Here is a 25061-nt window from a genome sequence, read left to right as displayed (position 1 = left end):
CACTTGCCTCAGACTCCTACTCTATAGTCTCAGCAGGAGAACCAAATTCTGCATCCTCAACTTCAAACACTGAATCTAACAGCCTGGCTAATTACATAATTTCTCCTTTGCCATCCTTCAGTAAACCAGTGATGGATATCATTTTAGAGGCAAGGAGACCTAGTACCAGAAAGTCTTACGCTGAAAAATGGAAAAGATTCTGTGCCTGGAACCGGTCTCAAGGGATGAGCACAACAGTGCCCAATTTACCTCAGATCTTACAATACTTAACTGAGATGCTTCATAAGGGCCTGTCTTTCTCCTCCATCAAAATTCATGCCTCAGCCATCTCAGCTCATTATAACACAGAACCACCCCTCTTCTCTCATCCACTGCTTAAGCAGTTCCTCAGAGGGGCCAAAAATCTACGACCACCCAGGACTGCTCCAACTCCAGCCTGGGACCTCAACTTTGTACTGGAAAAGCTCACCCTTCCTCCTTTCGAGCCAGCTGCCACTGTGGACTTCCTTTCCTGGAAAACAGCTTTCCTTTTAGCAATCACTTCAGCAAGAAGGGTATCTGAATTACAGGCCCTCATGGCAATGGAGCCTTTCATCATCTTTCATGTGGACAGGGTGTCCCTCATGACCATTCCCTCCTTCATGCCCAAGGTGGTATCCAATGTGGCCCTTAATCAGTCCATACATTTGCCAACCTTCTTTCCTAATCCGCAGAACAAAGGGGAATGGATTTTGCACTCCTTAGACCTGCACTGACAACTTAGATTCTACTTGGACAGAACTAAACCTCAAAGGAAATCTGATCAACTGCTGGTGTCATTTGCTGCAGGGGCAGAGGGGAAGGCTATTTCAAAGCAAACCATTTTTAAATGGATAGGCCATTGCATTCTTTTTTGCTACAAACACCATGGAAAACGTATCCCACAGGGGATCAGACCCCGCTCTACCAGGGCTGCATCCACCTCTACAGCCTTTCTCAGAGGCGTTCCTACTAGGGACATCCTAGAAGCTGCTACTTGGAGATGTTCATCGTGCATACAGCTGCAGTAATCACATATGGGTTCTCTGCCGTCAGGCGGTCCCTCGGTCGGCCGAATTCCAAAGTCTAGGTCCGGCGTCGGTTGTTGTCACTTTCTTTCCTGACGTCAGTGAGGCAGGGGTATAGAAGACACAGCCGACGCCATTTTCTTCAGTCTTTTTTGCCGCGCGGTGCCCGAAGCAGAAGCAGTTCGCAAGTGCCGGTCGGCCAGCTCCTGAATTTATGAAAAATTGGAAACCGAAGTCTTCATTAAAGCTAAGTACCCCGTTGGGGAAACTTTTCTTGCCTCAGACCGATGTCAGAAAAAGTTAACAATTGTATTTCTTGTGGGAAGCAAATACCGCATAAGGATTTCCATTCCCTTTGCATACCTTGTTTAGGCCCAGACCACGACATCTCAGGCTGTCGCTTTTGCGCGACTTTCAATAAACGCACTATTAAGCGTCGGGCGGAGTTCGCCCAACACTTTTTTGGTACAGCCTTTGATTATAAAATGTCGTCGGAGACACTCCTTAGACATCCATAGACAGCTACGTTATTATTTGGACAGAACAAAGCCTTTCAGGAAATCAGAGCAACTCTTTGTGTCCTATGCTGTAGGAACTCAAGGGAAGCCAGTTACCAAACAGACAATTTCAAAATGGATAGGCCACTGCATACGGGTTTGTTACTCCTATCATGGAAAATCTGTCCCTACAGGCATCAGATCCCACTCCACCAGGGCTACAGCTACCTCTACAGCCTTCCTCAGAGGAGTTCCTACCAAAGATATTTTGGAGGCAGCCACTTGGAGTTCTGTGCATACCTTCACAAAACACTACCACCTGCCTTTATATTCCAAAACTAGAGCAGGCTTTGCCACTGCTGTATTGCAGGGCATTCTGGCTCATCCCAATTCCACCTAGTGCCTACCACCCTGTGTGTAGCTTTGGGATTCTACCCATATGTGATTACTGCAGCTGTATGCATGATGAACATAGTGCAGTTTTGTACCTACCATAAATGTAGATGTTCGAGTGCTAATACAGCTGCAGTACAGGTTTCCCTCCCTCCTTCCCCTCTTGGTAAAGGCCTAGGGCCTAACCCCTCTTCAATACAACCTAATGGGGTTATCCTTCTATGGTATATTTGCTTGCAACTACTGATTTTTGATTATATTGCATTTCATGTATATAAATATAATTTATGTATTGCCTTCCTTCTGGGGGCACCTGACATCTGGGGCAAGAAAGACTGAAGAAAATGGCGTCGGCTGTGTCTTGTATACCCCTGCCTCACTGACGTCAGGAAAGAAAGTGACAACAACCGACGCCGGACCTAGAATTTGGAATTCGGCCGACCGAGGGACCGCCTGACGGCAGAGAACCCATATGTGATTACTGCAGCTGTATTAGCACTCGAACATCTACATTTATGGTAGGTACAAAACTGTACTTTCTGTACATACTTTCACCAAGCATTACCATCTGTCAATTTTCTCTAAATCCAGAGCTGGCTTTGCCACTGCAGTCTTGCAGGGCCTTTTAGCTGGTCCTAATTCTATTTAAATTCCTCCTCCCATCCTTAGCTTTGGGAATCTACCCAAAAGTGTTGACTACAACAGTGAAACACGAAGAACATAGTACAGTTGTGTACACTTACCATAAATGTAGATGGTCGAGTGTATTCACTGTTGCAGTTCTGGTTACCCTCCCTCCAGACCCCTTCTTTTTCTTTTTTGGATATACCTCTACTTTCCTTTACTGTTTTCAAAAACTTTTTGGTGTATTTGCTTTTTTGTTGGAGGTATAACCTTGTATATTTATAGATGTAATTGCTTCCCATTAAGGGGGCACCTGACATCTTGGGCAAGAAAAACTGATGTAATGGCATCGGCTGCATGTTTTATACCCCTTGACGACCTGACGCTATGGAAGAAGGGACAGCATCCAATGCAGGACCCAATACTTTGTTAATCAGGCTGACTGAGGGCTGCTGCAAGCAGATAACCCAAAAGTGATGACTGCAACAGTGAATACACTCGAACATCTACATTTATGGTAAGTGTACACCACTGTACTTTAGCAGACATGGAAAACAAATATAATCTCAGTTATTGCTGGTGAGTCACAGGATGGATGTAGCCATCATTCTGCTGTTAAAAGTGTAGCACGGAAGTGCTCCTACATTTGCTTTGTCAGTTCGTGTTTCCACTGTTGTCCTTTGTTTCGCTCTGAATTGTTGTGATTTACAGTTCTGTCAACACTGATGCTATAAATAAAAATAAAATGCAAAAATGAGATGACTAAAAATTATTTTATTCTTGGAAACGATTGACTTTCCTTTTGTTCACTTAGACATAGACATCCTTTTAATGTTTGTATTCAATTTATTATTGTAGACTCTCTAATAAATGATATGATCCTTATTCTCCAGACTGCATGGAATGAGCAAATAAACAGCATTTATCCTTTCAGCAGAGTAGGAAGTTTCTGAAGCATGCTTAGTCTTGAATTGCTTTGAAATGAAAGACCTTGAAAGAAGTGTTGTTATTGGCAAGTATCAAACCATTACCTCACATATTTATTGAGCTTGGTCAACAGTTTTTGATGTTTTAGGTTGAGTTTTTTTTAGGTACAGGGTGAAACAGCTATTTCAGCTCAAAAATTAATCTTGCTGCTGATTAAATGAAGAACACTGTGCACCAAGTTGTAAATGTTCTTAAGTTTTCCAACATGCCTACTTGTAACATTTCTTCTGATCATACAGAAGCAAATCACCTGCTTTTAAAATGTAGACATATTTCTTTTCATGTTAATCCTTTTGTCTATTATCCCATTTTTGTGTGTGTGTTATACTTGATTATTAACCAGTGTAAGAGTCACCTTTTTTAAACTTGTGGACTACATTCAGAGTGAGGCTGCGAAGGTTAAACAGATTTTGACAGTGAGTGAGTTAGCGCAGTCTGAAGGTGTGCTATAGATGGCCATCCTGTCACCTGTATTGTATTTTGCATTTTATATATGTTTGTTAGGTAGCACTCTTGCAGGGTCCTTGAGTTCCCAACATTCTACTGCAGGGATGAGGGTGGTTGTTTTTCCATTATTCTACTAATGTAACAAGACTGTTAAATGACTTGCATCTTCATCTAATGGTACTTGTTTTTCAGACTGGCATTCCTGAATGGCAGCAAAGTTTGTTGCTTGCTGGGTGCATGCAAGTTTTAACAGTAATTTACTAGGTGAATGTAATGTGGTCTGCCTTGGCAAAGTCCCACTGGTGCTGATGCTGGGTGTTTTGCCAGCAGCTGGTTTCAACTTATAGCCTGGGTGGTGGAGAAGCAGCTTGCATGCCTCTTCCTGGATAGAGGTTCCTGGGTAGGAAACAGTTGCATGTTTTAAGGCAACAGCCTGCCCATGAGGAGACCTGAAAGAAGCATTCACTTGCAAGTGGCTTTGTTGCTTGCATGAATGTCTGTTTTCTCTGTTCCTTGCCCATTTTTTGTGTACTTGGACCAAATGAGTAGGAAAGGTAGCAATATAAATAAAAAAAAGTCTTTCTGGAATTGTACATGTACAGATTTGATGTCTCCTTACATTCATTGATAATGGGGCCCTGGCAAGGGAAGATGTTTTGATCTTACTGACCCCCCCCCCCAGACACACACCACGCCATACACACTTTTTTGAAACAGTGAACTGATTGGGCTTTAGTATTGTAGCTGACAGTATATATTTAGACCTGGATTTGGAGTGAAGAATTCATTCTGGTATTAGCAGAACTTAAAACAAAGAACACGATTTCAGCACGGAGAAATAAAAGTTCAGCTTTAATCCACAGGTAGAAATGATACTCCAAGCCAAAAGTAAGCGCTTTCGTCTCCTACAATGGAGACTTCTTCAGACTAATGGCTGTAATCATAAAAACACACAATTTAAATACTAAAATAGTAGTCAATTTAAACAATTGACAATTAAGAGCTTCAATAGCTATTTAAAACAACAGTCCATATTAAAATGCGAACCCATACTTATATACAGCTTTCCTAATGTTTCAATCCCTTCCGTTTTAAATACATTTTAAATTCTTCTCTATTATTGAGTCCTGGGGGAAAACAAGCATTTAACCTAACCTGCCAGCAGTATTTCAACCATCCTAATTCCTCTTCTATATTTATTGCTTTAACATTAGGATGCACTGAATCTAATACCATACACTTAAAATTAATTTTGAATTTGTTTTCAACATAATGCTTACCCATAGCATTCTTGCTATCACCTTTACTTATAGCATAATGGTGCTCATAAATTCTTCTATATAATTCTCTTTTGGTTCTTCCAACATAAAATGAACTACACTCTAAACATATTAATAAATAAACAACATTTTTAGATTTACATGTAAATCTACCTGGGAACTGTACTAATGATTTTCCAAGTGTAATTTCATTACTGTAAGTATATAAATACTGACAGTAGTTGCAATTATAGCATTTTACCATTCATTTTCTCTCCAACTACTTTATTTTTATTTAACTTACTTTGAAAAAAATCTTTAAAATTTTTTGCTCTTTTTTGCACAAATCTAGGTTCATCTCCTATTTTATCAATAATTTCTCTATTACCTTTAAGAATTCTCCAATTCCTTCTAACTATACCTTTAATGGTGTTGGAATCAGTACTATTTTGTAAAGCTAGAGCTATGGTGTAGTCCACAGGGGTCTTATCCTTTAATTTTTCAGTAGTTGTGTTCTTTCTTTTAATCATTTCCTCAGCCAGTACCTTGTCTACCATCTCTTGTGGGTAACCTCTAGTTAACATTCTTTTGCAGAAAATTTCAGCCTCAAAATTAAAAATGTCATCATCTTTAGTTAGATTACTAATCCTTTTTATTTGGCCTTTGACAATGTTAAACTTGGTCTTTTTTGGATGTAAACTCGAATAATGTAAATACATATCGTTTTGAAATTCTTTTATATAAATCTTAGAAACGAGTTTATCATCTTTTTTTTATAAATCATTAAATCTAAGAAATTAATTTTCTCAGCATTAAAACTATGTGTGAACTTTATATAAGAACATACATTAATATATTTAAAAAATTCATTTAGTTCATCGATAGTACCATCCCATATTATCAAAACATCGTCAATAAACCTCAACATTTTGACTATATTTTTTACAAATACACTTTCAAATATATTGGCTGACTTCCATCCTTGCATAAAAATGTTCGCATAACTGGTAGCTAAAGCAGCACCCATGGCAACGCCATTAGTTTGCACAAATAGTTGGTCATAAAACTCTAAGTAATTGTGGCTCAAAACCAAATCTATCATTTCCATTAGTAGTCCCACTGTGTTAGAAGAAAATTCTTTTGATTTGAGTAGTTCAATTCTAACCATCTCCATTCCCTCCTTGTTTGGTATCATAGTATATAAATAATTGATATCTAAGGTTAATAATAAAGGAGAATCTGAAACCCTAATATTGCTCAATTTATTAATGCAGTCATAACTGTCTTTTATGTATATGATGCTCTTCTGTACTACTTTTTGAAGATGCTTATCTACTAGTATGGACATTCCCCCTGTTTTACTATTTCTGCTGACAGCTATAGGTCTTAAAGGGGGAGAATCAATATTTTTATGGATTTTTGGTATTCCAAAAATCCTGCTCAATTTTGGATTGTTGATAATTGCATTTCTTTTCATTTTTTCATCAATTTTTCCCGCATAGAACCACTCCTCTATGCATGAATCTATTAATGAAAATCCCTTCTTTACTTCTATTATATTACCTGGTTTATAAAAATTAGTATCAGATAGCATTTCTTTCATTTTCATCTCATATTCATTTCTATCCAACAGTACCATCGAGCCTCCCTTGTCAGCTTTGAAAATAAGTATATCTTCATTTTTAACTAAAGCATCACAACATTCTTTTTCTTTTTTTTTTGTTAAATTATAATATCTGAAATTAGTATCATTTTCTAACATTTCTAGCATCTGCATTTCGCATACATTAAGAAACATTTCCAGTTCTTTTATTAAAGGTGGATTGTAGCAGCTGGGTTTGTATATTTCACATTTATTATGCACTTGTGTTCCCAATAATAAATTGAGATTGAATTTCCTTACATAATCTCTTATCTCATTAATCATAACCAATTTGTTGGCCCTTTGTGCTGGGGCAAAATTCCACCCCTTGCTTAATACAAAACAGTCATCATAAGAAATATTCTTACTAGATAAATTGACAATTTTAAAGTTCTTACTACTTAAGTCTTCCATTGTCGTTGATTGTTCCAGTCCTTCTTTGGACCTTTCCTGCCATACCAGTTTTTTTTGTGGCTGTTGTTGATTTTTATATTTTGATTTCCCTTTATTGCCATCTGCTGTAACTTGGGCCCATGTTCTTTTATGGTTATCAATTCTTTGATATATCTCAATTATTTGTTTGTTTTCATCTCTCACATTTCCTTTTGACTGCGCTTCAGTGACTGTTGATTTAGTGTTATTGGCATCTTTAACTTTTGGTCTAACTGCTGGTTCATTAATATGCTGTCTGTTTTCCCCTATGTTAGTTTGGTGAACGTCGGCCACAACAACATGCATGTTGTTCTTATTACCTAGTCTTTCCGACCTTCTTACAGTACTACCATCTTCTTCAGAAGTAAAAGCATTAGCGCTACTGTTTTTGTGCACAAAATTAATTGAATTGACATGTAATTGTAGCCCATATGCTTTGGCAACACCATTCGCATATTCATTCCTATCCCTATAAAACTTCTTTGTTTTCAATAAGTTTTCTTGAATGAGGGTCATTTTACTATTGAAATTATCTCTAAAAGTATTATCTTTAAGTATATCATAGTTATTTTTAACTCTTATAGTAATATCTTCTATTTTATTGATGTTTGTATCACGGAGCAGTTCCATATACTGTAGCCCCGCCCTCTGATTAATTTCAAGCCACTTTTCAGTAAGTTCTTTAGGTAAATCTCTTCCCACTGGTAGATTTTTGATTCTTAGTCCTCTCGGGACTTGTTTAGCTTTTAAGCAATTCTCGAAGACTAAGTTGTCCCATTGAAGACGTTTTAAAGACAGCAAATCCTTCTCTAAACAATTAAAACTTTCTTGCATGTTATAAGCATAGTTAACCGATTGTTCCGGTAAGGCATTGCCTTCAAGAGAAAATGAATTAACAGGCGGGGCTAAACAACCCTTCAGAATATCTTCATCACTACTAACATTTAAGCCTGTTCTCCATTGATTTTTAATAAGAGAATTCACAGTACCTTCTTCATTGACAATGAATGAACCACTCAGGGTATCGTTCAAAACACAGCCAGCAGAAACGGCCGTGAAACTAGTGCCTGAAACAGAACAACTCTCCATGGCTGACACGCTGCAACAGTAGCACAAAATCCGTAAAACAGCAGCATGCTATTAACTTAAGCACCCAAAAACAAAGAACACAATGTCGGCACGGAGAAATAAAAGTTCAGCTTTAATCCACAGATAGAAATGATACTCCAGGCCAAAAGTAAGCGCTTTCGTCTCCTACAATGGAGACTTCTTCAGACTAATGGCTGCAATCATAAAAACACACAATTAGTCAATTAAAACAATTGACAATTAAGAGCTTCAATAGATATTTAGCTAACCCATACTTATATACAGCTTGCCTAATCTTTCAATCCCTTCCTTTTTAAATACATTTTAAATTCTTCTCTATTATTGAGTCCTGGGGGAAAACAAGCATTTAACCTAACCTGCCAGCAGTATTCCAACCAAGGATGGTCCCCTGTCAGATCAGAGGGGAACGGCTCCATTGGGGTCCACTTTGGAGGTCCGTTCTCCCTCTGCTTTCAACATGATGGTCACTCTTTTCTGTGTCCTGCTCTATCTGCAGATCATATCTGGAGGCTATTCAACTCTCTTCAACCAACTACCACTTCTTCCCAAGCACCTCCCAGATGTCCCATCCGCTCAACCGGAGGCATCAGCCTTAGAAGTAGACAAGCTGCTAAGCAAATGAGTCATCCAAAGTATCCCCCCAGTCACTCTTCTCTGTCTCCTGCCCTATCTGCAGACAAATGACTGGATGTGCTTGATCAACCTCCAAGATGCTTACTACCATATCGAGATGGACAGATGCTCCCGGAGGTTTCTTTGCTTCCAGCTAGGAGCCAGTCACTTTTATTTCAGAGCCCTTCCCTTTGCTCTCACCACCGCCCCCTGGGTGATGGCAGTAGTTGTGGCTCACCTGAGGCTTTAGAGTATTCAGGTCTTTTCATACCTGGACGATTGGCTGTTTGCTGCCCCAACCAAGCATCCATTCAAATGCAGGTCTTTCTTACCCCGGGGAGAAATCCACAATCTGAAGGTGCATGTCTTGCATATTATTCATACAGAGATTCCCAACACTGGAATCAGTTCTCAGGGCCTTGGGTTCCATGGCAGCTACACTTCAACTATTGCCCTTAGCATGCCTTCACATACACATTCTACAGTGGGCTCTTGCTGTCCAGTGGTCTGTTCTGGACCAAACCTTATCTTATCCTGTTCGAATATCCCAGGTGTGCAGGGACTCTCTCCTATGGTGGATTCATTCTTTTGACATATCGAGTGGTCACCCCTTTCTTCCACCCTTGCCCAAAGCCAATGTGACCATGGACACCTCCCTGTTTGGGTGGGGGGGCATTGCTCAGAGCAGACGGTCCAAAGCACATGGTCCCTTCCGGAGACCAATCTGCATATCAGCGTGCTAGAGATGAGGACGATGCTTCTAGAGTTGCAAGCATTCATGCCAATCTGCCTCTAGGGATGATTGCCATCCAGACGGACAGCATGTCAGTAGTCTGGTACATCAACAGGGAGGAACCAGATCTTACCCCTTTTGTCGCGAAGCCATGAGAGTGTGGGAATGGGTGATCTCCACTGGTCGTTTTCTGTTAGCAATGCACATTCCAGGTTGGTCCAACATTTTAGCGGACAGGCTCAGCAGGGCCATTCTGCTACCTTACAAGTGGTCCTGAACTCTTCAGTGGTGGAGCAGATCTTCCTCTGGTGGGGTCGCCCTTGCTGTGATCTCTTTGCATCTCCTTCCAACGCAAAGTGCAGTGAGTTCTTCACTCTGTGCCCCCCTCAGGGGGATGCCCCCAGAGATGCTCTGGTTCATGTTTGGCCACCCGGTCTACTCTATGCCTATCCTCCTCTGCCCTTGATCTCCAAGTTTCTGCAGAAATCTCGCAGGCTGGGGGTCACAGTCATCCTCATTGCTCCATTCTGGCTTCGCCAAGTCTGGTTCCCATCCCTGTGTCTCGCAAAGTAGTTCCACCATGGACACTGCATTCAGTTCCGGATCTTATTTCTCACCCCTCGGGGATACTACATCCAGATCTGGTCAGTCTGAAGCTCACGGCTTGGCTGCTCCAGTTCCCATGATCATCAGAACTCCCAGTTTATCTTCCTCAGTTAAGGAGATTCTGGTTGCGGCTCACAGGTCGTCCACCAGAAGAGTCTACCATAGCAAATGGAAGCGTTTCTCAGTCTGGGCTTCACAGCATGCCTTAAACCCTTTTACAGCTCCGGTCTTGGCAGTTTTAGATTTCTTAGCGGGTCTTTTTCAATAGGGCGCCAGTTCGTCCACTATTGAAGCACAGCTGGCCGCTATCTCTACTTTTCATGTAGGGGACAATATGACTTCCTTGGTGTCTTTGAAGCTCTGCAAGGCTTTCCTAAAAAGGTACCTTTCTACTGTGTCCTCCGGTTAAAGATCCTACGCCTCCGTGGGACCTTACCTTGGTTCTCCAGGCTCTTGTTTCACCCCCTTTTGAACCTGCAGCTACAGTTGAGTTGCAATATCTATCCTGGAAGACTGCTTTCTTGGTAGCCATCACTTCTGCTAGGAGGGTGTTGGACCTCCAAGCTCTTTCTATCAAAGTGCCTTGCATGATCTTCCACAAGGATAGTCTCTCTCTAAGCACCAATCCTTTTTTGCCAAAGGTGGCCTCTGAAGCAAACATAAACCAAACTATCAGCCTGCCGGTATGTTTTCCAAAATTTTCAAAGCAGGGGAGAATATAAATTGCATTTGTTAGATGTACATAGACAACTATGTTTCTACCTTCACAGGACTAAATCCTTTAGAAAATCTGACCAATTGTTTGTTTCTTATGTAAACCTTTTTTGGTGAAATCCATTTCCAAAGTTACAATTGCCAGATGGATAACTAAATGCATTACCAGGGCCTGTCTAGCTAAGGGGCTGTCTCTGCCATGTCTGGTAAAAGCACACTCTACCAGGTCAATGGTTACCTCGGCAGCATTCTGGTCCAGGGTCTCTCTGGATGACATCTGTTCTGCTGCTACATGGTCCTCATCTTATACTTTCATTTCCCACTATAAGTTCGACATCATTTCCAGAGGTAGAGCTTTATTTGGCTCTGCTGTACTCTGGAATATCCTTCCATGAGAGCCTCCCAGGTGTGTGTAGCTGGGGACTCTGTCCCAAAGGTTGAAGACCAAATGAAGTAAACTACTACAGATAAAGGAGTTATGTACTCACCATAACATTCCATCTGAATAGTTGTACTTCATTTGTCTTCAGCCGTACCCCCCCCTTCCACCTGTCTTGTCACTGTTGTTCTGACCATGAGTAAGAAAGTACTTGTCACAAAAGGTTCCTTATGTTCCTTGGCTAAGGATTTTTTTGGACAGTCAGCAGTGGTAAGGTCCTGTTGGGTTGGGTGTGTGTTTATTGGCAGCAGCAAACTCGATCTGAAGGGAGGAAGGAGACTTGGAGCATTATGGGTAGTAGGAGGAGGTGAGAGTTCGGATCAATGATGCTAGTTAAGCGGCCACATCGAATCCATGCTGGATCCGAAGCCCAAAGGTTGAAGACAAACTATTCAGATGGAACGTTATGGTAAGTACATAAATTCTTTTTTATGTATTGATGTAGTTTATAAATATTTATGGTTTAGTTTTATGAATGTATTTCTTCCTTATAAGTTTTTATAAGAGAGTTGATTTTATGTTGGTATATACAACTTTAAAATGCTTTGATTGCCTCACGATAAGTTAGTTTGTTCTCAGTGCTCTCCCATTGATTTAATATTTTTGTTCCACTTTTTAAATGGATGCTTGAAATGAAAAGTTTAGAACCTTTGAAGTCAATGTGTGCTAGTTTGTTTTTGGAGTGAAATTAAAGTTTTTTAGTATGCTTACCAATGTGTGTAATATAGTGCGTAGTAAGAATTATATTCATAAAACAGTGCTGTAGGTGTGTATGTATTTTGCTGAATTTGATTTGCTAAGTAATGCACTGATGCCAAAAATTTTGAGTTCAGCCATCACTTTTGAAGTAGAAGTACTGTATACTGACTGTATGCAAATGCATGTTTGGGATCAAATAATACACTATGTTGGGAGCTTGACTTTGTTTAAAGACAGTTATCCAGAGAATATCTAGACATGCACACAAAGGAACAAGAAACCTGATTATTTGAGGAATAAGTGTATGCCATTTTTGTAGGCTTTCATTGCAATGCTGTTGGCGACTGAATAACATTATTCTCCATTTCACACACGTTTGAAATTTCACAGATATGTTTGAAATTTCTCACCTTTCTGTAGTCTGGCACTGAGTGAGGTTCTCTTCCTTGATACTCTTCTCCTGTGGCCCTACAGTTGAAAACACTTGAGCGCCATCCTTTTGTACCTTTCTCTTGTCTAGCATTTAGTGATAGGCTCTTCTTTGATAATTTGTCCTTTGGACCTGGAATGGAAAAACCACCCAGTCAGAGATTAGGAGGTTCAGTGCCATCCTAGATTGTTTCATATGTCAGACTTGGGGATGAATGTATTCAGCTTTACTGGCAACTACAACAGGTGCAGCAATGACGTGACACTTCTAGGGTAATGTCCATAAGCTGAAAATGTTATTGGCATACAAGAAGTTTTCTTGGCCTAAAAAGGATGATACTGTAGTCACTGATTTCTCTGTCAACTCTTTTTAAATGAAGTTGATCTTTCTCCAGGATCTTTACCATATTATAGTATGGAAAGATCTGTACCCCCCCCTTTTTTTCTTTCTTAAGTGGTTCAGTATTACATTTTGGAAATGTCTGTTGGGGGTTGTAATCAAGGAGACTGCTTGGTAGATGACTCATTCCACATTTCTTAAGAGTATGCAATATCTTACGACACTGCCACCATATAGCATTATACTCCCCTCTTTGCAAACAATGTTTTGGGGTCAAATTAATTACTGAGGTCACTGAGAAAAAGTTAGATGATATATACTGTCTCAAATGGTGTCAGATTTATACAGCAGTTTATAAGAAAATTTTAAACTGGTACACTACTGACGTATTAACTTTGAGTGGCTTATGAAACAGAACACCAATGCAACTAGAACGCTGTTGTAGTGCCAGCAGTCCTGCAATTTCTTACCAGTAGAATTTGGCTTTAACACTTATGCATGCTTTGTTCACGAAGAACATTTCAGTAAGATTGATTGCATTTCTTTTAAACATATTTTCAGCAAAATAGTTATGGAACTGCTTGCAAAACTATAGCATGACAGCCAACCATGTGATGCTAAGGTTTTACACCCAAGTGTGCTATTGTCAGCCTGAATTCATTTAAAGGTTTCAGCTGTTAAAGGACTTTGGGGAGTAGAAGGTGAGGCCATCATTTCTTTTACAGGTAAAGCTGTTTTGTAGCAGGAATGCTTTCTGGTGGTTGCTGCAAGTTATCTGTGGACTCCTATGGCAATTAGCTAAGTGGCTAAGTCAGGGCATGCAACACCTCCTTTGAGTGCACATGTCTTCTAAGGGAATCATGGACTGTGAAGTAACCCCCCCCCCCCCACCACCACCACCACATATTTGATCCCCAAATGGTTGATTGCTATCTTATGTATCACATTTCACTCTCTGCCTGGCAGTGCACTGGGGATCATCCATTTTAGGGGAGTGGGAGAATCTCATGCCATTGGATTATGTAGGTGCTGCCAGAAGAACAAGAGGTACAGATGGGTCTTTGGGAGGAGGGCAACCAAGACCTGTAGTAAGTGGGAGAAAGGAGTAAAAAATGTCCGTCCCAATAGTTTATTTTATGTGTGGCATTTATAGTAATTCTCTTTTCATTTTCTTTTTTCAGGCACTTTCTTTGATTGTTCTGCCATTTATCCCTGCATCTAACCTCTTTTTTCCTGTTGGATTTGTGGTTGCCGAACGGGTGCTGTATGTGCCTAGTATGGGATTTTCCATTTTAGTGGCTCATGGTTGGAAAAGGCTGTCGGGCACTAGGTAAGCTTGAGTATGTATTCATCATAAATTAAAAAATATAGTCTTGTTTCTTCTTCTTGGTTGTTTCTTAGTTCAGTTGTTAACCATAAACTTTTTAAACCACAAAGGTAGAACGCAGTGGACTCGAGCCACTAAAATCACTTTTTAATCAACAGGTAAGTACTTTCATCTTTACACCAAAAGACTTCATCAGATGAAAACCATTTAAAAAAAGTGTTTAAATACCCTTTAAAATCAAGTGATTGCTACACCCCCAGAAAATATTTTCAAAGTTTTAAAGAGCCAGCCTTCAAAAACATCACCATGCATGCCTATAAAATGTACACAGATATATAAAATATGCCTACCAAACAAATACAAAAAGAAAACAAAAGAAATTAAATGTGTCAAGTTAAGTAGCATGTCACTGTATAAACCATTAGACTTCTAAATAGAAGTAAAAATGTAATCCATTACTTATCTTAACAGTGCTTTCAGTTTTAGAAGGCAGGAAATAGACAAGCATTCATTTAACCCCAACCAGTTTCCAGCATTTAAGTAGAGCTGCCGTATAACTCCCTTTTCTCTAAAACTTAATGACCATCTTCCCCCTCTAACATTACATGTCCCCTTTTCATAAACTCATGTCCTGGATTTTCATCTGTATGTTTAAAAAGAACAGTCTTAATTTATTTTTCTCCTACTATCATAAAAGTGCTCATAAATCCTATCTTTTAATTTACTCTCCTTTTTACCTATGTAAAATCCAGGAGATGCTTGATATAACAATACATAGACAATTCCTGAAGTATCACAATTGAATTTGACCTGTATTTTTAAACTTTGGTTGTTGATCACAGGTTTATCTCCAATGTTTATAAATTTGCATTAGATGCCATGTGCACATTTACTCATCGTGGGATGTTAACTACACTACACTTTCAATTTCTCAAAAATGTTCTTCAAGTTAGCACCGTTTTTGGTTACTATTATTGGTCTTTCACTGTCTAATGTGACAGTCTACTTCTGGTTTGATTTCCATTCCTGTGTGATGCCGATATGCTCTTGCCAGCTTAAGCAGAGAAGTAATCTTAGATTTATTCTCCTCATGGTTCAAAACTTTCACTACGTTTGGGTCTTCTGAGGTCAGCAGATGTGTGGAGTTCCACAATTACAGATCTATACATGTAATCAATTTCAAGGAGGCCCATCCCTCCTTCAGAACGGGGAATAAATCTTGGTATACACTGAATTTTATAAATCATTTAGTGAGCCTGAAGCATCCTTCTTGTTTTCCTATCTAATCTGTCCAGCATGTTTTGGGGCCAGTCAATCACTCCAAAACTGTAAGTTAAGACAGGAAGAGCAAATTGGTTTATAGTTTAGATTTTGTTCTTAGATGTCAATGCTGTTTTCAGGATTAATTTAAGTCTTCATTTGTTCATGTTTTATTGTTTATCCTTCATCAGTTCCCAAGTATGTATACACTCCCTCTTGCTGAAGTTCTTTTATATCACATTTTAGTCCCAAGTTGATGTTTTCCTGGTGCTGCAGTTTTCCTGCTTTAAAGGTTGCTTTTGCACATTTAAGACCAAATGACATTCTTATATCTGAAAAAGGTTTGACAGCCTGCAGTTTTGCTTTCAGTTCCTCATCTATACAGCTTTAAATCATCAACAAAAAGATGATGAGAAGTCTGTACACGTTGTTGTTTATTAGGAGCCAAGTTATAGCAAAGGCCTAATCTATTAAGTAAACAGCGTAATGGGTTAAGGCAAGGCAGAATAGCAACAGTGACAGAGAGTCACCCTGCGATATCCCCCTTTGAATTTTTATCCCTGGGATAATAATTTGCCCTTTATCATGGCTTAATTGTAAAGTGGTCTGCCACTGTTTCATGGTCATTATAATGTAGTCTATCAGTGTAGGGTGTATCTTATACATTTTTAAGCACTCTTTTTATCCATGAATGTGGGATACTATCAAATGCTTTTGGTAGTCAATCCATGCCATACTTAGATTCTTCCCCTTTTTACAGTTCTCCACTATGACTTTACAACAAATGATCCTTTGTTCCATATGACTTTCTTTTTTGCCCTTTTGTTTTACTGACATAATTGAGTTTTCTTCTAAATGACTATAAACTCTGTCAGCCTCAATTCCCATGTATAGTTTATACATTGTCGGAAGGCAAGTTATTTGCCTATACGTTTTAGGGTAGCTTACAGGTTCACTGTTAAGTAGGAGCATTCTGGTTGGTGTCTGTTTGGGGTGTGCATGTAAGTAGTTCTTGCTCATGGCTAAATCTTTGTGCGAAGATGTTGATACTTTTAACAAAAAGTTAGGTACTGCATCTGGGCCTGGGGTTTACAAGTAGAGGCTTTTCTTAACTTTGTTTTAACTTTGCTTCAGTCTCTCTGGCTGTTCATCCCATTTCATATCCTGCACCTTTAAACTTTTTATTCTTTCTTTTACTTCTTCTATACATTCAGCATCTTTATGTTCCACAGGATCTTCATAGATAACTTTTCCAAAATGTATCTATTTCTTCATTTTTTGGGCGGTCTTTCAATTCTGTTTTCCTTGTTTCCCAGTTCTCTGTAAAACCTTTTTGGGTCATCAATAAATTGCTTATTTAGTACTTTTCCTCTATATTTATCTGCATACCCTAAGTTTTATCACCTGTGCTGAAATGTTTAGTTTATTTGCAGTAGTGCATGATAGATCCTGGTCTGTTCTAGTACTGCTCATTGCTTTTATCACATCTACCTTTCTTAGTACTTTTGTTAATCTATTCCTTCTTCTGTAGTCTAACAGTGACTTAATAGATGTTCATCGTGCATACAGCTGCAGTCATAACAGATGGGGTTTTCCTGCCATCAGGAAACTCGGTCGGCCGAATTCCAAACTCTAGGTCCGGCGTCGGATGTCGTTGCTTCTTCTATGACGTCAGTGCGACAGGGGTATAAAAGAACCAGCCGACACCATTTTCTTCAGTCTTTCTTGCCGCGCGGTGCCCGAAGCAGAAGCAGTTCGCAAGTGCCGGTCGGCCAGCTCCAGAGATTACGAATATTTTTCAACCGAAGTCTTCTTGAAAGCTAAGTACCCCGTTGGGGAAACTTTTCTTGTCTCAGACCGATGTCAGACAAAGTTAATAATTGCATTTCATGTGGGAAGCAAATACCACATAAGGATTTTCATTCCCTCTGCATTCCTTGCTTAGGCCCACACCACGACGTCTCGGCCTGTCGTTTTTGTGCTACATTCAACAGACGCACTATTAAGCGTCGGGCGGAGTTCGCCCAACACTATTTTGTCAAAAACTTTAATTACATTATGTTGTCGGATTCTCCGACTCCAGTTTTGAGTAAAAGACGCAAAGATAAGGACCGACATACGAGGTCCGCGACTTCTACCGACACCACGCTAAAGCCGACTACAGGTGCTCCGGTTCTCAGCGAGGCGCGTACGCAGCCCCTGACTACCGATGACACTTCATTGGTGGTGTCTTCTGTGCCCGAGGTCGCAGGCTCTTCGGCCCACACCCCGACTACAGATACTGAAGCCACTCTTGGCGGGGAAACTCAGAGTTTAGACAGGCCTGCCACCTCTCAAGGTGTCTTCAGGCCGCCGCCTTCTTTTTCCATCAAGGCTTTCACTAAGTCTAAAGCAGCCATGCATACTAAAAGACAAGCTCCACGGGGCCCCTCTCAAGGCCCCATGCCTAAAAAGCAGATGCTCAAAATGGCTGAGGATTTGATTACTCTTATCAGGGGTTCTCAACCCCTCTCGGACAAAAGGCCCAGAGTGGAGGAAGAATACCCTTCCTCGGACCAGGCCTCCATTACTTCAGAACATTCTGAAGACCAGGAACATTCATACTCCCCTTTTGAAGATTCTGATGCAGAGGAGTCCCTTCCCTCTGTCTCCCCACTTGAGGATTACTCTTTTGGGGAAACCTTACATGCCTTGAGGGAACACTTCCACTGGGAAGGCCAAGAGTACTCAGACTCCAAGAAAAGGCTTAGGGATTTCCTCTTGCTCCCTCAGCACAGGCCTCTGGCTATACCTCCGACATACTAGATGATGTGTATTCGGAGGCCAGCCTTAACCCAGATTCTTTACCTCCAGCTCCAGTCAAGCCTGACAGGTATTACCGGGTTCTTGATTCACACCAATTCCTATACAAAAGCCATGCGGCTGACCCAGAAACTATTTCACAGGGTCCCAAGGGAATTAAGGCCTCCACTGCTAAAAATCCATTACCTTCAGAGAGAGATTCCAGAGCTTTAGAAAGGTGGGGGAAAAAGGTATACACCTCGGCCACCTTAACCATGAGGGCATTAAACTGTCAGTTCCATATGTTAAAGTATCAACAGTGTCTGTTATCACAGTTTAAAAGCAAAATGTCACAACCTGAACAACCAGGCTTGAAGGAGTTGCAAGATTTGTTACATAGTGCAGAGCAAGTGGGTAAACATACCTTGCAATGTGGTTTTGATGCTTTAGAGGCCGCATGTAGAGCTGCTGTTACAGGATCAGTCATACGTAGACATGCTTGGCTCAAAGAGCAAACCTTACCAGATCATGTCAAAGCTAAATTACTAGATGCACCTCTTCAAAAAGATGTATTGTTTGGTGTTAAAGCTGAGGAGGTATTAAAGAAAATGGAGGAAAAGGCAAAATCAATGCAAACCGTGAAAGATTTCCTACACTACAGGTACAACCTCCACATTTCAGTAGAAATTGGCCTTCAAAAAATTGGTCCTTTCCAGCCACGGACAGACCCCAAAGAGGTAGATACAGGCGCCCGAGGGGTAGAGGGCAATCTCAAGGATCGTTTAGAGGCAGACAATGGCAAGCACCTACACAAAGAGGTGGTGAGGATAGTTCACAGCCATTCAGAAAGCAGAATCAATGACTTTCCCCTTTGCATGCCAAGCAAGGCTCAAATGGCAGCACCTTTAGGTGGAAAACTGGCATTATTTTCGAAAAATTGGCATATTGTCACAAAAGACAAATGGATCCTGGACATTATAGACGGAGGCTACAGATTCCACTTTCACACCCTTCCAAAAATGAGAGGCATGCCAAACCTGCCACACAATCAAAGGGCAGAGGCACAAAAGCAAATTTCAGATCTCATGGACATGAAAGCTATTCAAGAGGTACCTGCACAAGAACAGGGTCAAGGTTTATATTCCAGACTATTCCTGGTACCAAGGAAGGGCAAAGATTGGAGACCTATTTTGGACCTATCCATCCTAAACACATTTTTACTCGTGCCAAAATTCAAGATGCTCACATTACAGCAGCTTCTTCCCATGCTGGGCAAGGAGTCTTGGCTGGTAACATTGGACCTCAAGGAGGCATACCTGCATGTCCCAATCAGACAAGATTGCAGAAGATACCTCAGATTTCTTGCAGGTTCAACCCATTATCAATTCTCTGCATTGCCCTTTGGCTTATCTACTGTGCCCAAGAGTGTTCACGAAATGCCTGGCATCAGTAATTGCCTACTGCAGACTTCAAGGGATACAAATATACCCATATTTGGACAACTGCCTGATCCAAGCGGACAGCAAGCATATACTTCTGAAACATCTGGTGTTTGTAATAATGTTGTTGAATTCTCTGGGATACACAGTCAACAAAAAGACGTCAAGGCTAATACCCTCTCAAACAATAATTTTCCTGGGTGCCAGCTTGAATACAAATACCCAGATGGCCTACCTCATGCCAGAGAAACAAGGGCAACTAACTCAATACTTCAGAAAACTGGCAACCATCACCAGGCTGACTGCAAGGAAAATCCTGCAGGCTCTGGGATTCATGGCATCTTGCATCCTGCTAATCCCATGTGCAAAGCTGCATATGAGGAAACTTCAATGGTACCTAAAAAACCTATGGTCTCAACACAGCCACAGTTTGGAAACAATAATACCACTGATTCCATGTCTTCAAAATGAATTTCTGTTGTGGGCTCAAGCATGCCAAAGAAACACAGGTCTCCCATTCTGCAAGCCTCAAGCAAATCAAGTCATCACAACAGACGCCTCGGACTACGCCTGGGGGGCGCACATGACAGATCGGTGCATTCAGGGCAAATGGTCCCAAAAAGAAAAGCACCTACACATCAATCAAAAGGAAATGCTAGCAGTAATAAATGCTATTATGGCTTTCAAAGACCTACTGCATCCAGGCCAGCTGTTGATAAGGACAGACAACACCACAGTAATGTGGTACATAAACAAACAGGGAGGAACCCATTCATACCCCCTATGCAGGCTAGCCATGTCTCTTTGGAACATGGCTCTGGAATTACAAGTCGAACTTCAAGCACAGTACCTGCCAGGCAAAGAAAACACGCTGGCAGACAACCTAAGCAGAAATATGACAGATCCACACGAATGGAAGTTGCATCCTCAAGTTTTTACAAAGATAATTCAAGCATGGGGAAGGCCAGACATAGACCTCTTTGCCACCCACAGAAATCACCAATTGACAAAATTCTGCTCAAGGACCTTTCATCCACAGGCCTGGAAAGTGGACGCACTCTCTTTCATTTGGACAACAATGACAGTTTATGCCTTTCCACCTCTTCCTCTGCTGCCCAAAGTTCTATTAAAAACCAGAGCAGACAGACCAAAGATGATTCTCATTGCTCCAGACTGGCCAAGACAACACTGGTACCCACTCCTGAGGAGCCTGACGCATTCCCCACCATGGATCCTGCCTCTAATGCCTCTTCTACTGACTCAGCACAACTTCAAAACTCTTCACAGTCAGCTGAAAATACTCAAATCTAGCCGCATGGAAGATTCCTTAAATTCACAACAGACCCTACTCTCCAAGGAGGTGCAGGATGTCATTTTGGAGGCCAGAAGGCCTTCTACTAAAAGAGCCTACTCCGCAAAATGGAAACGGTTTTGGGCCTGGAATCAGAAAAAGGGTCAGAATCCTGGAATACTGAATTTACCTCAAATATTACAGTACCTATCTGAGATGCTAAGCAGTGGACTTTCATTCTCCTCTATCAAAATCCATGCCTCAGCCATTTCTGCAGAATACAACACTGATCCTCCTTTATTCTCTCAACCCCTCTTAAGACAGTTCCTCAGAGGGGCTAAGAATATAAACCCCCCAAGAAAACAACCAGTACCTGCTTGGGACCGCAATTTCATTCTAGAAAAACTGACCTTGCCTCCTTTTGAGCCAGCTGCTTCAACAGAACTGCAGTATTTGTCCTGGAAAACAGCCTTCCTTCTGGCTATCACCTCAGCTCGCAGGGTTTCGGAACTACAAGCCCTCATGGCTGTGCAGCCTTTCGTCATTTTCCATCAGGACAGAGTTTCCTTACGAACCAATCCTTCCTTTATGCCAAAGGTAGTATCCAGGGTAGCCTTGAATCAGGCTATCCACTTACCTACCTTTTACCCTAATCCTCAAAACAAAGGGGAGAGACTACTACATTCCTTGGACATTCACAGACAGCTACGTTATTATTTGGACAGAACAAAGCTTTTCAGAAAATCAGAGCAACTCTTTGTGTCCTATGTTACAGGAGCTCAAGGGACGCCTATTTCCAAACAATCTCAAAATGGATAGCCCACTGCATACGCTTTTGTTATTCTTTTCATGGTAAAACTGTACCTGCAGGCAGCAGATCTCACTCCACAAGGGCCACAGCTACCTCTGCAGCTTTCCTCAGGGGGGTTCCTACCAAAGATATTTTGGAAGCAGCCACTTGGAGTTCTGTACATACTGTCTCCAAGCACTATCACCTACCATTATACTCCAAATCTAGAGCAGGCTTTGCCACTGCAGTCTTGCAGGGCATCCTGGCTCCTCCTAGTTCCACCTAGTGCCTACCACCCCTTTTTTAGCTTTGGGATTCTACCCATCTGTTATGACTGCAGCTGTATGCACGATGAACATAGTACTGTTTTGTACCTACCATAAATGTAGATGTTCGAGTGCTAATACAGCTGCAGTCCAGGTTTCCCTCCCTTCTTCCCCTCTTGGGACAGGCCTAATGGCTAACACCTCCTCATACAACCTGATTGGGGGTATTCTTTTATGGTGTATTTGCTTGCAACTACTGTTTTTTGATTATATTGCATTGCATTATTATATAAATTTATGTATTGCCTTCCTTTTGGGGGCACCTGACATCTGGGGCAAGAAAAACTGAAGAAAATGGCGTTGGCTGGTTCTTTTATACCCCTGTCGCACTGACGTCAGGGAAGAAGCGACGACATCCGACGCCGGACCTAGACTTTGGAATTCGGCCGACCGAGGACCCGCCTGACGGCAGGAAAACTCCATCTGTTATGACTGCAGCTGTATTAGCACTCAAACATCTACATTTATGGTAGGTACAAAACTGTACTTTTTCTCTATTCAGTACTTCCATGATGGTATTTAATTTCTCTCCTTACCTTTCCCTCACTACCCTGTGTTCTTGTGGTAGAACTTTATCAGTTATTAATTTAGCTGCACAGTAATATATCCTGTTTACTTCTGTTATATCACATGGATCTCTATGGACAAGTCCTAATTACTGTGTTCATTTGCCAGACTTCTGACTTTTTTGGTTTTATTGACCTTTTATTGATCTTCTGCAGTTTAGGCACATCCCTTGTTTTCCATTTCCCGTGGGCATTCTATAGAAAGTTCTATAGCATTTTCCTGTGGCACATTCTCTTCAATTTTATCCTATGCCATCCGTTGCTCTGTCATATGGGAACTCACTGGCCTGTCACTCTTCAACATTGACTGCAACAGAGTTTCCACAGTTTCCTGTTCCTTCCCTTGCTGTCTAGCTTCAAGTGAATGTTTATACTGGTTTCCTGTGGAAGGCGCCAAAATTTCTTCATGTGGCACATGACCAATTGCTTCCTGTTCCACTGGTTTCCCCTTAATTTGTATACCCCTCTATCTGTCCTGTTGTGGTGCTTTCTGAATTAGATTTTCTACACTTAATCCTTCACTTTGCAGGTACTACATAACCTCATTTCCTATTTCTTTAACTTCTCAATTTACTAATCTCCTTTTCTACTTTTGCTGTTCGTCTTCTTGTTTTTTGTGTTGTAAAGTTTTCCATGTCTGCATTCCATTGCCTGTATTTATCTTCAAATATCTTTGGTGCTACTCTTTTTGCTTTCTCCTTTGTATAAATATTACACCATATTAAATCTCTTTTTCTTTCCCATGTCCATATTTCTTCTTCAGATGTCTCCTGATCTTCCTGCTTCTCCTTACTTTGGGGACTCACTCCATCATGCTGTGATGTAGTCTTCTTTTCTATGTTCCCTCTTTGTGATGTTAATTTTTATTGTAAAATTTACCATACTGGATGTTTTGCCTGTATTTCTCTTCAAATATCTTTGGGGCTGCCTTCTTTATATTGATTAATTTGGCTTTCTCCTTATCATATCTCTTTCTTTCCCATGTCCGTATTTCTTTTTTGTACTTTTCAGATGTCTCTAGGTTTTGTTTATATTTTTGCACTTTCTCAGATGCTTCTTTTTCCAAACCGATCAAATTTCTTGATCTATGTACTGTTTTTCACAAATCTGTTGTGTTAATGAACACAAATTTTCATTTGAAGCTTCTGACAGTTTTTCCTGTGGAAGTATTTTTCTTTCCTCTAATTTCTCTCTTAATTGTTTTGTATATCTTGTGTTTGGAAATTCTGGGCTTTTTGTATAATAGTAACAATACTCAATTTCTTTCTTATCCTCAATAGTCCTCTTTATCGTCTTTATGGCTCTTCTTTGGCCTGTCAGTTTTTGTGGACTACTACTTCCTTCTACAACAGGGGAGCCATCCTCTCCCTGGGCCTGGCCCCATTGTAGGAATGTTTCCGTATTTTGAGGAATTCTACATGGCCATCTTTCCCAGTCCTGGCACCAGTGTGTACCTACCAGGATTAGGCAATTTTTATCCTGGGAAATGTGCACCCAACTCTCCTTTTTAATTTTAACTTACTTCTGTTCTATGATATATAAATACAGTCTGTATATCAGTGTCGTCTTGGTGAGATTTTGTGAAAAATAAGGTCCACCTCATGAAGGTACTCACCAAGACTTGAGGATGAATTCATTTTCTTTCAGCAATAACACTCTCCTTTACTTGCTGACTTATCTCTCCATTCTACCATTGTAAGAGAATTAATGTAGTTGAAATTGAATTACAAGTTGGTTAAACTGGTCTTCAGAGGAGTTACAAGTTGGTTAAACTGGTCTTCAGAGGAGTTACACTAATTTTCTTTTAGGCAGTGTTCCTTTATGTTTCGTCCAAACAGACCGTAATTGTTGACTTTCTATTGTTTAGGATAATGCATTCCAAGATGCAGGATCAGTCTTGGAGAATGCATTTTTATTCATTTATTTATTTATTTATTTATTTATTTATTTATGTATTACATTTTGGTAGCTGGTTAAGTAGTCTAGTTTTCTGCCACAACCCATGACCATTGGGAAAAATTTATCTTGTCAAGCAATATAGTCAAAGTATCACATCAAGTATTTACATATTCTGCAAAATAAGGTACTTTCACTAAAGATGGCCTACTCAGAAGAGCATCCTGTACATTACATATTGATTAAAATACTTCTTTCATCCCATGTTTATTCTTTTAAGGGAGGGTAGTAAAAGTAATTTGGGAGTTTAAGTATAAGGGAATTTAACATTGAGGCTGTTTGCTGAAACTGGCAGGCAGTTTGTTTTCTTTAAAAT

At 40.5% G+C, this 25061-nt stretch overlaps 1 protein-coding gene across 1 annotated transcript in view; it reads left to right on the top strand.

Moving 5' to 3' along the window:
* TMTC3 (transmembrane O-mannosyltransferase targeting cadherins 3) overlaps positions 1-25061 on the top strand; it is a gene marked incomplete in the record, with an annotated part of 998858 nt that overhangs the window by 503816 nt on the left and 469981 nt on the right. Inside the window, 1 exon segment of the mRNA XM_044087864.1 lies at positions 14191-14339. Coding sequence (XP_043943799.1) covers positions 14191-14339 — 149 coding nt within the window.

The sequence above is a fragment of the Protopterus annectens genome, chromosome 11.part0, assembly GCF_019279795.1.
Source record: "Protopterus annectens isolate FY-2018-M chromosome 11.part0, PAN1.0, whole genome shotgun sequence".
Taxonomy (NCBI): domain Eukaryota; kingdom Metazoa; phylum Chordata; order Ceratodontiformes; family Protopteridae; genus Protopterus; species Protopterus annectens.
The sequence above is the reverse complement of the archived record's forward strand: the minus strand, read 5'-3'. Positions and strand labels throughout refer to the sequence as shown.